This window comes from Syngnathus leptorhynchus, chromosome 8, assembly GCF_054491065.1.
Source record: "Syngnathus leptorhynchus isolate UIUO chromosome 8, UIUO_Slep, whole genome shotgun sequence".
Taxonomy (NCBI): Eukaryota; Metazoa; Chordata; class Actinopteri; order Syngnathiformes; family Syngnathidae; genus Syngnathus; species Syngnathus leptorhynchus.
The window spans coordinates 7,790,127-7,805,277 of record NC_141202.1 but is presented as its reverse complement, the minus strand read 5'-3'; the positions used below and the strand labels follow the sequence as shown (position 1 = coordinate 7,805,277).

At 39.9% G+C, this 15,151-nt stretch overlaps 1 protein-coding gene across 3 annotated transcripts in view; it reads left to right on the top strand.

Annotated features, from left to right (window-relative positions):
* Positions 1-15,151, top strand: part of vps13b (vacuolar protein sorting 13 homolog B) — a 211,374-nt gene that overhangs the window by 118,802 nt on the left and 77,421 nt on the right. For all 3 annotated transcript variants that reach the window (XM_085917565.1, XM_085917566.1, XM_085917567.1), the window contains 3 exons: positions 7,112-7,315; positions 10,171-10,297; positions 10,912-11,055. In XM_085917565.1, the coding sequence (XP_085773691.1) occupies positions 7,112-7,315; positions 10,171-10,297; positions 10,912-11,055 (475 nt within the window). The remainder of the gene's footprint in view (positions 1-7,111; positions 7,316-10,170; positions 10,298-10,911; positions 11,056-15,151) is intronic.

The window sequence follows — 15,151 nt, the reverse complement described above, 5'->3', positions numbered from 1 at the left end:
GAAGGGAAATAGTCTGCTTCCCACACAACCAGCATGTAACCCCAAGTAATGATGTTGCTTTGTTTTTTTTACCCCTTTGTCTTTGTCTCTCCAAAGAATAGTTACGGCAAGGTTTTAGGTTTAGGACGGAATGGGATTGAGCCTGAGTTTCATCCTCCTTGCAGTATATAAGTTTGAAGACAAACAAACTGTCATTTAGAATTGAGGCAGACGTGACCACAAAGAACCTACTGTTGAAGCTATCAAATTATGTGTTTTTTCAGCTTGTCCACAAAGCAGATACAATACTCCATGTATACAATACTCATCAAATATGGCCATTATCTCCATGATTTTTGTTTGTGGAAAGATTTTTTTGCTTCTATCCAAAGAAGGATACGGCCTTGATATATAATCTTGCAGCTTTAAACATTTGTCAGGATTCAATAATTGTTGTAAACAGTGTGTAATTTACTTCAAAGTGCTTTGCCAATGGCTCGCTCTTTGACAGATAAAAATGGCCATCTTCATAAACAGTCTTAGCGTGTCTGTCTGGAATGTTAACCAGAATTGCAATACATGACCTCCTAATCAATATCAAGAGGGGGAAAAAATGCTCGTTGTTTCAGTTATTAAGTGGGCCCAATTTCTAATGTTACAACTCTATGAAACCCGCTCCCAGCCAAAGTATGAGTCAATAGTCCTACCACACAGTGAACAATCATACTTTGCTTTTCACAGCAGACTTAGATTTGCTATCCCCAAAACGTTTTGAGAAATGCTCTGACAGGACAAAACCTTTTGGAAGGTCTGTATCCCATTAGATCTGTTGTAAAAATAACACAGCATTTAGTATAATAATAGCATGCAAATAAACAAACATGGTGGTGGCAGTCTGATGGTCTGGGGCTGCTTTGCTACCAATGGACCGGACGATTTGTTGCCATTATTGGAACAAAGAATTCCAATGTCTTCCAAAAAAAAAATCATGCATGGAAGCGTTTGGTCTTCAGCCTGTCCCATTGAGATCGAGCGCTTGTGCCGTGCAGCAGGACGATGACGCGAAACATGTCAGCAAGTCCTCCTCTGAAAGGCTAAAAAAAATAATAAGAATAAAGGTTTTGGAGTGGCCAAATCAGCATTTAGTCTGAGATCCAATTTAGCTGGTGTGATATGGCCTAATTGGCCTGTTCACACTTCCTGTATGAATTCTGTGGATTGGGATGGACCACCGCTGTTTGGGAACCCAGATTCCACTATAAATTACTTGTGTATGCATCCTTTGGACCCATAAAAGACACTATATGATATACTGTATATCGAACTTAACTTTAAGTTCGTGCTATATGTGCTTTGTCTAATATAGTAGCTTAAAATGACTCCGTATGAGAAACCTCCCTGACCCCTCCCTTCTTCCCTACCACAGCCAGTTAGGAGTAATCTCTTCCATCCATGTGTTGAAAGATTAATTGATAAATTGACTCAGAATAAAATGGTGTTATTATATCATTATAGAAGAGCTTGGCAGGAAACAAGCATAGTTTCAAACTGGCGTCTGAAAAGTCATGTACACCTCCAATTCATAAGATCCAAACTCAGCCTGACATGTTTTATAAAACATAACTATCCACCAGGCGAGTTTACGGAGCCTTGTCTTCCACTTACCGTTAAACCGAATGACCAAAAAGATTGATACTAGTAATACAGAATATTTTTAAAAGAGATGGAATCAAAATCTTATTTTTGACAGATTTTTCTTAGTTCCCTCGTTGTGATTGAGTGCCATTATGCACAACCATATTCAGCACAACGTGCAGGCATCCTTGTTATTTTGGTGTATGTGACATCCACACGTATGAGATGTGCTGACACTGAGAGTCCCATAGCATATGTGCCTATTTTCCATATGTAGGAAACTGGAGCTTCAGTAGGATACAAACACCTTTTTTGCACAATACCCGTTAAAACCACACATTGAACAGGTAGTTGTTGTTGTTTTTTTAATTAAAATTTGACTGTAATCACTGAAAGCAACACAGTCAGTTCTTTTATTTTGGTAGTCGTCAAATGAGCCCCCGTAATGGCGGTACCGACAGCGGGTGCACTAACAAAGGTTCTATATTGTTTGGAAGGCAAACATATATAAAATTGTATCCTTTATGGCCAACTTCTTCTTTCTTGGCAATCGCTCCATGTTTTACGTTTCAACAAAGAGTAATACAGCACAGTATGTGGTGACTCAAAACCCAGTACGAGATTGCAGCACATTGTCGATGTGCGGTACTCAACATCTTGTTGTTTGGTTTCCTAACTGTAAAACATTTAAGGTCACCTCTAAATGTGAATTACATAAAATACACATACATGACTAAGGTCAAATGAAGTACATGGTTGTTACACATGGATTCTTTTCTGGATGAGCCGGACATGTCAAACGGGCCAGCCATCATGGAGAGCACGTCTGCCAGTGTTTATATTTACACATCCGACACCCACTGTGTATAGAACAATATCACTTCCCTGACATGTAAATTGCGAGGGCAATATATGACTTGTGTTGAAATACTGCAAACACTGATTTTGTGTTGTATACTGCAGTGTAAACAGAGCGCCTCATTGTCTGGTTGCGATCATGTATGGCTTTCCTGAGGGTGGTATACGTTTGAGTTTTGAGAGATGAGATGAGTCATGCTGAGCAAGATTGTGGCGAAACTGCCAATTTGATCAATTCTAAATCACAGAGCCGGAAAGCTGCACTTTTCTTTATCATGTGTCAGCCTGTTTAAGGGGAAAACACACTTGACTTAAAATACCAAAATTAAGTTCCTCTCTTCAGCCAAGTGTGACACAGTTGGAGTAGCTTGTTGTTGTCGTCGTCAAAATGTTATTTTCTTTGTGGCTGGGTTTCATCCATGTTGAAGTCATCGAAAATTAATGAGGAAAAACTGTGACTGACAGTGTTTTATATTTTGCTGACCATATATTCCACCACATCATTTTGCCCCCTCATTCTGAGGCTTGGTAAGCATTGTAATTCAAACCATTTAATTCAGATAATCGGTGGATAAAGCTTAACAGTTATTTGATTAGTTGACTGGGGTCATAAATCCACAGTTCATACGTTGCAAAATGTCTGGCAATTCATTGTAGGCAGGGAGGGAAATTAACCTACTAAATAATTGCAAGTTGTATGAATCATGATGCTTATGAATTCCCCCTCAACAGCCACACTTGCCAAGTGGCAGTCAAAGAAAACTGATTAAGAAGCCACTGTGCAGCGTAATGCTTTCAAAGAGCTGCTGGGTGAACTCTGAGCTGTGATGGAGCAACACCAGAACCTCAAATCATTAAAATACAAATATAGAAGAACATCTCAGGTCAAACACAATCCATCCCAGTTGTTTTTGCTATTTTCACATTTGCCAAACAAGTGTAAAAATAAACATACACTCTACCTTAACTGTGATAACAAGTGACAACAGTATCCAAACGTACTGTTTTCTTGACACATTCGAAACAACCTTTGCCCGCTTCTTTTACTAAAAAAAAACATTTTTAAAAGTCACGAAAATCTAAAGAAAAACCATGAAACGCCCAGCACAAATTATTTTTGAAATTGTATGACTTCAGAGGCATTCAATGTTGGAAGCTCCATTGTGCGTGGTGCACTCTCGAATTGGAACATCTCTATTTCAACATTGCTTTGCTGAATTAGTTGGGAAAAGGACATGCTGAACTTTCAGTGTAAAAACAGAGGACCTCATCTCCCCTAAATACACACACATTGGCTCATAGTCGCCTCAGTGAAGAAGTGCAAGGAGACATGAATTGCAAGTGATTGTTGGGGAAATGAAGTGAAAAACAGGTCCGGGATTGTGGGTTCAAGTTGTGGCTTTCGGAGTGACAAGACCCAGAAGCTGGCACTGCTCAGTATTCCACTGTTGCTTCCTGTACCACTGGCCGGGGCAGGGGTTTGGGAAAGGGTATGCATGGAAGTTGCAAAAGTCGTGTGTGTGAGTGCGTGCACGTGTGCGCGTTACCCTGTACGATCGCCCCTGTTAGTGTTTTAACACAGCTCGCTGCTCTCACACTCCAACCATCAGGCCGTGAGCCTCAACCAGATCCCATTGTGGTTTATTTTACAACCTTGAACCGCAGTTAGCCTTCAAAACCTCAGCATGGTAATCAGTCCGTCCCAGGATTGCATTTTTAACAAGCCCTTTTACTTATTTACAATATGAATTGCTGTACAATATAATTTGCTGCAATATTCTCAAGGTATTCAACTTTATTTTTCTAGCAATTATTTCTCCGCTGTCATGCAAATATATAGTCCATGTCTGGATTTGATTTTTAAAGGCATTGTTTCCCCACGTTTTAGGCTTCCACTTAACTTTGCTACAACATGCAGCAGCAGAGTTGGCGCGCATGCCTGTGTCTGTGTTTGCTATTTATCGACATTCAAGGCATCAGCTAACGCAATACGGTTTCCAGAAGGTGCCTCCTTTAATTCTATCAGCACATGATCCCCTAATCTGCAACACCTCAATCACCAATACTCCCAGAAGTCTTCCCGATGAGACTAATCAAGATTAATGTTCTGTCAAACACATGCGTAGACCCAAAGAACATCAAAACATGGACGATAGGGCGTAACTATTTTACTATTATTGCTTTAACATTTCTTTCGATATATCTTGGGAATTTGGGCTATCAAGATTTGTACCGTATGTTACTGTGATGACTCACCTGTGAATTTGCAGGTCCTTCGTTCAACATACTGCCAGTGCTCAAACTGGTAGTATTTGACTTGCCTGCCAAAATAATTTGGAACAAGCTGCCTCATTTGAACTCCAATTGGCTCCTCTAACTTAAATTGAGTAGTTGCCTAAAGAAGGTAAACTGCTTCTTGCTATAATGACCATGAATGCCGCAATACGTGCACTTACGGCATTTACGGCACTTTTGATCTTTTTTTTGCTGTACATAATGTACAGTATTTTGTCGTTAAAAAAAATTGTCTGGTATTTCCCAGCTATTAAATAAAGTTGGCTCACGAACAAGGGCAAACTAAGGTACGATGTGCCCCCCTCTCCTCAAATACTCTCCCTCCTGTCTTGCCTCTTTCATCTGGAAAAGGGTGTCAATTATTAGTTGTTGTTTTCATTTTCCTCACTATTTTCCATGTGTTAGTGGTGCACAGATGTGTGATAAAAGCATGAGAAGTAATGGTGGGTTCCACCTGCCTTGCTCTACATGTTTAGGTCATACGTGTGCACATGGGTAGTGGGAGTGCTGTGCTTTCCCAAGGCCTTCTCTGTCTCCTGTTGGCCATGCAGTGTGGTCCTCACATGACCAATCAAATATGTCAAACCACCAGTGCCCCCCCTCCCCAACACACATGTACAACAAGAGATCTGGCTTCAATTATTATTGCACCCCAAGGGAAGCTCCCAAAATTCCTCCCCTCCTTATTTGTCAGAAATGAAGCTCTCTTGTTTCCTACAATTGGCTGAAACATGTCGTTTGATATTAAATCACATAGGTTTCCATTGGGTACATGACCAAGAAAAATGTTTATCATTTATATTTATATCACTGGGGGGATGACCCTGCAGCTCAGCAATGTAGAAACTTGGCTGCAGATTGTCATGTAATGTTGATTATGAGTAAGAGGCTCTGCTAAGTGGAGAGGTAATTTGGAAAGCATATGAGGGAACTTCGGTTTGTTTAATGTGAAAGATAGTTTGTGGATGGGCAGAAGATGGAGGTTATGTTACGCGAAGAAACAAAAAAAAAAAATACAACAATCAATCTAGACTGACATATCCCACCCAAATCAGACTTGGGCTCTTGGCTTGATTCAAATCTAACTATGTTGATAAATGTGGTTCCAAATGTTGATTAAGGATCTGTTTCACTTGTTTGTGTGTCAACAAATCCAGCTAACTCTGGTTATGCGCCTCTGATCTCCCATCACAGTTGTTTTTGTATTTGATGCATATGTCATAACATAACGCACTTGCGGAGGCTTTTCTCGTGTGGCTAAGGGAGGAAAACGCTGAATGAAAATTAGCACTGACATTGCCGAACTAAATAAAACTACTCGGCTTGCCACTACATCTGTAGTCATTTTAAGCTCTTATTTATTCCATTTAAGCACTCATTTGAATTCACCAGCACAAATAAACATATCATAACAAACCCAAAAGCTCTGATGTCATAAGCAGATGCTCGATTGTGATTGTTCCTTTCTACTTTGTGAATTCATGCGCATCTTGTCTTTGGAGTGCATCATCTTTTCTTGGCACTGTTGGAACAGTGTTTGGATCTTTTCAAGTACTGAGCCAGCCATACCTATATATGACATATTTCTCCATCTCTTGCCAGATTTGTGTTTGTGTCCAGGGAGTAACAAAAAGTGAGGCGATAAAGCCATTATCTAAAAACTATGGTGCTCTTTTGCTGAGTAGTACTGAACGACTTGGTGGGGAGAAGATTTTGTTAGAATGGCGATTTCTTTAGCTATGAAAAAGATGTATGCTCTGTAATTGTATTGTATTCATGTTTTGGTGTATAGAACATATGTTGGACTTCTACGTAAGAATAAAAATAAGAGTTTCACACCAATGCAATAACATTAGTAAGCCCTTTTATGTTGTAAGATATTTGTTTTGGTTTATTGCTCACATTATTTTTCATGAATTAACCCCTTCGGCTACCCAACAACATGTCTGAGAAATTAACGTAATAAAGGACCCCTTCGGCTGCCTAAAAACATGCAAGAGTTTTATACAAACGCGCTTTTGGGGTTGACGCGATTCCCAAATTCTGGACCCCAAAGTCCGCGTAAAATTGAGAATTAGATGTATTTGAGAAGCTTTCATTTATTGGAGAATGTATTGCTTTTTATGTTTCTTTTTTCCCCTCCATGTTATTAAATCCTTTCCTTATGTTTTTAATTCTCTTCCCTTACTGTATCGAATTGGAAGCCAACTGGGACCTTAAATCGCACCGTTACGCCCCTGCTATGCGGAATTCATATAACATAATTTTGTGTGACAATCATGTGCTATGTTTCGGTTGAATTGTGCACCAAGGTAACAATCCAATCTTTTTTTTTTTCTTTTAGACGTGCATCAAACCTTGGTATCCTACGTGACCCAGGCTCAGAGGTTGAGGATCGTCAATATCAAGTCGACCTTCAGTCTATCAACATTGGCACAGCTCAATGGGAGCAACTTAAGCCAGAGAAGGAGGGAATAAAGGGAGGTGTATCCGCGGACATTGAGAGGAACTCCCAGAACCCGGCCCTGGAATGGAACATGGCTAGCAGGTCAGAAGAAATATGATTGCTTTATCGCGTACAGACAGTTTAACTCCATCATCATTTGTAAGGAAGTCATCACACTTTACCCCACCTTTTTCATGAAACTAATGTCTGGCGGAATCATTTGTAACGCCGGCTGTCACAAACACATATGTAAGATGCACATAATATGCCTTTGCCAAAGAAACTGAGTGAGAGGTGAAGTTAAACATTTAGCACGTCCAACACAGCCAGATATTTTTATGACTTGGCAGCTCAACCAGTGGTGAAAACTTGAGTTATCATTGGACTTACTGTTCAGTAAATCTGTTTACTTGATGGAGGGACAACCCTTTTGGGCTTTGGACAGATGAAAGTTGCTCGAGGCTGTTGTTAATTGTGAGTGACTCACAATTCTGTCTTCTGATGGTGTTGTGGCATTTGGTCTGGCAAAATGCTCAACTGGTAGTTTCAAGAGGTTTTAATGGTGGAGGAAAGTCTCCACTCTACACCACTTTTTATTAGATAATACAAGCATACTTAAAGTTGTTTAGGGCAAGTCTAAATATTTTTTTGTCTAACCATTTTTTTGTTTTTAAACCAATCTTTTTGGCCATTAGTAATGAAGAAACTGAAATTTTGGACGATATCAATACATTTTGTATTGATTTATTCTAATAGTATTTTTAGGTAATGTGTGTTGTCAGCAATAAATGTTCCATAATTTATTTCTGAAGTATTGATGTGGGAGCGCTCCCTTTAATGGAGCCTCTCTGAACACGTAATTACACACTTTTGATGCTTCTTTTTTAATAGGCTTGGGAGCTTAAACAAGCATGAGCATTGCAGCTTGTATGGCTTCACATCCGTTTTTCATCTTATGTCTTGTGTGGGAACAGACCCAAAAATCACAGAATCATGGGCTAAGAATTCTGATGACTAAAAACAAGTGTGAAAGAGTGCGGTGAATAATCAATGCAGACCTGATATCTGGTCATTAGAAACATACTGTAGACGCAGGCCATCTAAAGCATGGTCCAAACAAAGATTATTACAATGGTGACACATTTTAAAAATCGGAGAGGCCTCACATCGGACATTAACTGGTTGCAGGGCCTGATTTACTCAGATCCCAAATCACAGCTAATCAGCTGGTCTTAAAAATTGCGCACACTGATGATTGCCATGTTGCTTGTGATCCTATACAAAGATCCCAAATAAGAGTTTAAATTACTCCTTAATTTACACGAATAGACTATGTATGATGTTGGCAATGGGTTTAAAACTGGGGCAAACTGCCCAATTTAAAATGTTTTCCCCACAAAAAAGTTGGGAGCACATCCCAACCGTAAAATGACATTTGAAGTGATGCATTGGAGAGATAGTTGAGGCATATAAAATATGACTGCAGAAAAAAAATATTGCAAATGGTAAGAATTGTTTTTATTTTGATTCACCCTTAGTGCACATGACTTTTTCTGCATGCTATTTACTGTTGCACTCTCATTTGAAATCTTTTTGGGATGAACATGGAGCAGAGTTTATGCGGGTCATTAAAAAACATTAAAAGTCAGTAATTGCATTTTCAGAAAATTAAGGCCTTTAAAAAAATCATTAAACATAATGCACCGCTTTACTTGTTATCTTTATTCACCCAGAAAATTAACACCTCAATCCTAACAAGATTTGATGCACGCCACTTCCCAAGCCCTCACGTTCCCCTTGTTTTCCACATCGATACCCTCGCACTCTCTCCTGTTTTGGAGACTTGAGGCATGTTCTCTCCGCAGTTTTTTGAGTTCACTAGAGTTCCAGTAGTTTTGGATCAACAGTGGCCTCAGTCAGCTTCCTGAGGTTTTGTGAGGAAATTCCAGCACCATGGATCCACTGACAGGATCTGTCCTCATCCCAGTGTGTAGTTGCTGGATAGGAAAGACCCTTTGTCAGGGCGCTGTGAACTTTCTCCATCCCTCTGCTTGTCAGGCCTTTCTCATTTTGCACATGCCACTGATATTGCTGCTGTTTAGTTTTGTCCAAAATAAAAGCCACACTTTCCATGTATTCTTGTTTCCACCACATCCACTCTAAGGTGTAGGGAGACACACACACACGGCTCCATGTCAGAGGCCCCCGTATATTACGGGTAAACTGAGCCCTATGCGTTTTTGCTTTTCTGCTGAATGATAGCACCTGTCCCCTGCAACGAGACACTCATTGTTTCAATCCCTGTCTGAGGAGAGATTAGCTAACACCAATTGCCCCCATAGATCATGTCACCTCTGAATTAAACCTCTTTTGCCCGCTATTCAAAGAAATGTGTCAGAAAATAATAGCTTGAGGGCAGCAGTAAAGCACATCTGTATTGGAGAAGTGAACCTGATATTGGTTCTTGCTGAGTACTGTACACCGGGCCACCTAGAAACAGGGCTTTTTATAATCCCGGCCAACTATAAATATTGTAAGGCATACAGCGTGATTGTTTTAATAGCAGCAGATGTGGCAATTAACACCACCTTATAAAACGGGCCTGTATATTTGTTTTACTGCTAACAAATGTTCCCACAAATATGACTTGATTGTGGGAATGCACATAAGTGAAAGGAAGAAAGCCGATGTGAGAAGGTCTCAGTTTGATCTTGTGGATATAATTAAAGGTTGTTCCCAATCGGGACTTGTCAAATAATGTCTCACTATGTGTCTAACCGTGTTTGTGCCAGTAAGGTACCGTAAAGGTGAGTCTATTTCTATAGTTTAATGTTGAAAAATTCCATTTGGGTCGATTAGATGCACCTTTTAAATCAAAATAGTTTTATTTTTTTGTCTTTTTATGAAAATCACTTTTAATACTTAACAATTGTTTGTTTTTCCGTGTATTTGTTTAGTATCAGGAGGCACCAGGAGCGTCGAGCCATCTTGACACCCATTGTGACAGACTTCTCTGTACGAGTGACTGCTGCCCCCGCTATCATCTTCAGCAAGAATCTCCCCCTTGACACGGGCCAAGCAGAGGTCAGTGAATTCAGCACACAGCATGTAATAGTTCTCTTTTAGTTTGCATCATGGAAAGTTGGATTCTCAATTCAGTAGAAGTTTGATCACTAATGGTGCCTGATTGTACCTTGACCTTCTTGGAATGGGTACTGCGGGCTTTGTTCTCTGCTCTTGATTTATGGAGATGTCAGATGTACTCAACTTTCACCTCTTTACATACAGTAAGGCCCTCATTAGGAATCCCACAGCCAGAAAAGCATGTAATGGAGGCTTTTGACCCTCAGAGTTCAAACCTCTGCTTATACAGCTGATGCTTTCTGGCACAGCTCACTCCAACTTCCTGCCTCTTTGATGCCTACTTTCTCCACGCTAACATGCCCCTTGACAATGCATATCAGTTAATTCATAAATTGCACTGACATCTTAAATATGATGTGTTCAGCTCCCAAGGATTTGGAAAACGTAACTAAGTCGAAGGAATTACAATAATTTATGTGCGATGAATCAAACAGTGCATTATTATAGATCGAATACATCTAAGACAATTATAATTCTTGACATTGTTTATGAATTGTCAATTTTCATCAGCTTCAATGATTGATTTGCAATTTGAACTGTTGGTCCTTTTGTAGGACATAGTGGTGTGTGGCCATTCCCTTGAAGTTAATGTGACCAGCAGTTTGGATTTTTACCTCAGCGTTGCTCAGGTGCACCTCCTTCAACAGCTACTCAGAGACAACGTGGGGGGCATGGACACTCCTGTGCAAGGCACTGAGGTATTAACTACGCATTTCACTTGCATGTGTTGCATTTCCCAGTAATTCACGTATGGTCCTTTCACAAAAACACTGTTTTAACTTTATGTTGACTTTGCTAAATTGGTGACATGAAGATGCTCTGACAAAATTATACAGTTTTATGCTTTATATATTGTATATATGTTATGATACAAAGTTGAGTTGAATTATCTATCCACTGACCTTTGTCGGCTTTGGATTTAAAAAGAAAATCCATCTTGAGTGTTTTCTTGAAATATTTCCCCCCCAACTAGCGCCTATACTGAGGTGCATCCAACACATTTAAATATTTACTCAGCACACAGTGGTTCTCTAATGTGGCTTTAGTTTACTGCGCTGTGCTCAGCTGCAGCTTTCAGGGCCTTATTCTATTGTTTACAGGACAGGGAGCTTCCAGGCGCCATTTGACCAGTCTGACCGCTCAATAAAACTTGCTAATGGAACACAATATAAAAATATTTACCAGCTGTGGTGAGGATGAGAGTCATAGGGAAGAGCAATGGACAGGGAAAAGAAGACATGGTTAAATCAAATGAAAAGAAGTGAGTTGACAGGCATGAAGCAATTCCACCTGTAGTTCTTTTCTAATTTTAATCCAAATAATGTGAATTTTCTCAAAGATAAGAAGCATTCACTTTTCTGGAAAGAATAAAGGTAATCACAATTTTGAAATTAACTTATGTCATAACTAATATTACAATAGCGTGTTATAATGAATCTTGACCAATCAGTTGTCCATCTCCTTTGTTGCTTAAACAGTCAGAGCCATGGAGGTGTTAGCTTTACATCTGCTCTTGATTTGGTCTCGAAGGCCTCACCTTTGACTGCTAATGATTCATGACTTGATTCTGCTGAGGGGCAGCTAATGGAAGGTTCATCCAGGTTCAAGGCGAGATGGGAAAGAATAGCAATTACTCTGGGAGGTCTGGTAAAAACTTGATGGGATAGTAGTGATCCACTCTTCAATGATCAGATTCAAAATCATCCCAAGGAATTTGTCACCAACTGTTGAGTCACGTTAGTACTATTGCAGAAAAGTATACAGTAAACTGGTGGCATTGGAATGGAAGTGCTGCTTCCACAAGTGAAAATAATTTTCTTCACTGAGCTCGTAGTAGCCCTGGCCTATATTCTGCATTGGCTTAGCACTTATGGGGGGCCAGAGTCAGCAGTGGTTAATTTGATGAGACAGTAGCACCACTTCAAAGCAGGGTAATATCAGCGAGACAAAAAAGGAAGGTGTTTAACGTATGCTGTAATCAGAGACTTTTTGAGTTATCTTAATAAAAACAGGTTACATGCATATTATTCAGACACTGTGGAAGTGTTTTATGGTAAATTGGGGGAACCTTCATATGTGTTTCCACCTATGTAGGGTTATGCTTCTATTGCCATGATTTTTTTTTTCTCCCAGTAATTCTTTCTAAATTATAAACTTAGCATAGCACGCGTGGTTATTATTCACAATAAATATGCTCTGTATTTAGATCAGTGGCTCCACTTGTTTAAAATCTGCATCTTCATCTGTGTCAGTGGTGTGAGTTAACTTTAACTGCTTTTCCCCGCTTCTTGGCTAGTAGCAAAGAATTCTTTTGGTCAATCAGCAGGAGACCATTGTGCAAACTACGAGGCCCTCTCGTGGTGTTTTTGATCACCGCATCCCCCCCAACTCAAAGGCCTACCAATCTGCTGTGCCAGAAATCTGCTGTGCCAGAAATCTGTCTCACCCCTGTTAATGCATTCGACTCGCCACACCAAAACAATCGTATCAGTCGTATGAATTCTGACATTGTTTGCTGTTGGAAGTTCCGAGAGTGAAAGCTTTTGATGTATTCAGAATACAACACAATAGATGCCAGTTTCTTTGCTCACGGCGTACAAAGAAGCCATAAAAGATTCAATTCATTTTCATTTGACAGTTTCCAAGGAGTAAAGAATTGGATTTGGAAGGGTTATATTTGTAAATTACCAGTCAATTACATGGATGATATTTATAGTGTTTGACAGTTTTGTTTGTACTTCATTTATATATCCTGTTCATAACATGCTATCAACATTCTATTAAAAACAGTTGCTTATTGTGTTTTTAGGAAAGCTTAAAAGGCATATCTGCTCTCAGTCAGCAATTTGGATTAAACACTGCTTCTTCCTCAATGTCCCCTACTTCTAAGTCTTTTTTTTTTCTTCTTTCTTTTCCTTCCCACTCATTTTGAGAACATGCTGTTTGACTTGAACAGATTCCCCGCAATCCCGCGCACTGATTTCAAACAGTTCCCATCATCCCTCACAGCTGTGTTTTATTGTTCGGGTTAATGAATTTGTTTTGTAGAGGCTTTTGGGTTCCCTGGCAGTGGTGAGGCGAAGCAGGCATGTGGGCAATGTGCGCACATGCCTTCCATGGAAGCCTTGTGTGGGACTCGCTCGTTTCAATTCACTGAGCTGTGTGTGTGAAAAAGTCACGTATTGTCATCGTCTGTGATTGTTCCCATGATCTGTGGCATTTTATGCCATTGTGCAAAATAGTCTTTCATCCGCAGTTTCCGCTGTTCACCCCTCGCCACTTAAATCATTATTAGACTACATGCAGATTGATTGAAGTCAAATATAGACACATCCAATTTACTCACACAATAAATGCATCGGTAATGTTCTTGTTTTTCTTGCTAGAGTGCTAAAATGTCCTGACTTTTATGTCTGTGGTGTTGCAGTGTTCCTGAACCAATTCATAACTTTTTGTATGGGTTACTTTTCCACACACGCTTCCTGGTGGACCTGCTCCATAAGATGGTTTACGTTAATCATGATGAAGTGAAGCTGGGCTTGGTTCAGGCAGCTTTCACCAGCGGGAGATGATTCAGTCAAGCAGCTCTGAATAGATAACAGAAGAGCTTGGACTTGGGCGGCAGTGTCATAACACACAAGAGTCTGTCCTCACTCGCACACGCATGCACATACATACATACACATGGTCCCCATACTCTCTGCTTGCTAACATTATCACACTGTGCAGATTCCTACCTGAGGGACAGTGGTACTGTAATGTAGTGCTGTCACTGCCAATCGATTAGTCTGTCGATTAATTCAATAATCTGATCAGATCAAATCAAATGAGACAGGCTTTATTCAGCTCTGCTTTGCTCACATTTAGAGTGCAGGACAAATTTCTGTTTGCTTCTTATCTCACTTTTTTTTGACACATCTGCACAATGTTGTCACACAATACAATATTATGCAATCCGCTTTCAAAAATAAGAATGATTATTTGATTTGACAGTTTGATGATCAATTGCGGTGGTTTTGCTTTGATGTGTTAATACTTATGGTGATTATTATAGTTTTTTAAATTGGGGATTAACATAAAAAAATAACTTAAGTGTGTGAATGCTTGTCAACATTCAACTCTTTTACAGAACATTTCTGTCTAGGTCATTTGATTGTGCAGGTGTACCTAATGAAACGTCTGCTAAGTGTACACCTTTTCATTTGATTTTGACTTTTATCCATCAACTGTCCATCGACAAATCATTCTTGTTTAGCAACCGTGTGCAGCTCATATGTAATTTGTCATTACCACGATCGTTCTCTTGCGTTTCCCAAAAGTTGCCCAGCTATTTTCTCCGTCAAACGCTTAGACCGATCAAGAGCAGCTCATGTCTCTTTGACTCTTCGCTCACACACGGATGCGGACGAGGTCAGCCATGTGCTTGTACCACAGTGGAAGAGGAAAATACCCTCTGGTGCAGGGGAAGTCCCGCACGGCTTCATCCTCCACCTCATCCTGGGATGATTACACGCATGGGAAACGGGGCTTTAGACTTCCTTCAGCACTCACACAAGTGTACGTATAGAAGCGCACACCATGGATGAGAGAAAAGGGTACTCTACAAAAGAACCTTTAAATTCTAAATCCTTCAGTTGTTCATCACTTATACGTTCATGCTTTTCTTCCTTTGTTCTTTCCTTCATGAAATGACAACATTGCCTAGTCAGAAAAGAGCTGATAGGTTTTGTGGTTTGTGCTAAATATTTGTATGCGTGCAATGCTCAAGTAGGCACATTGAATGCACTCACGCAG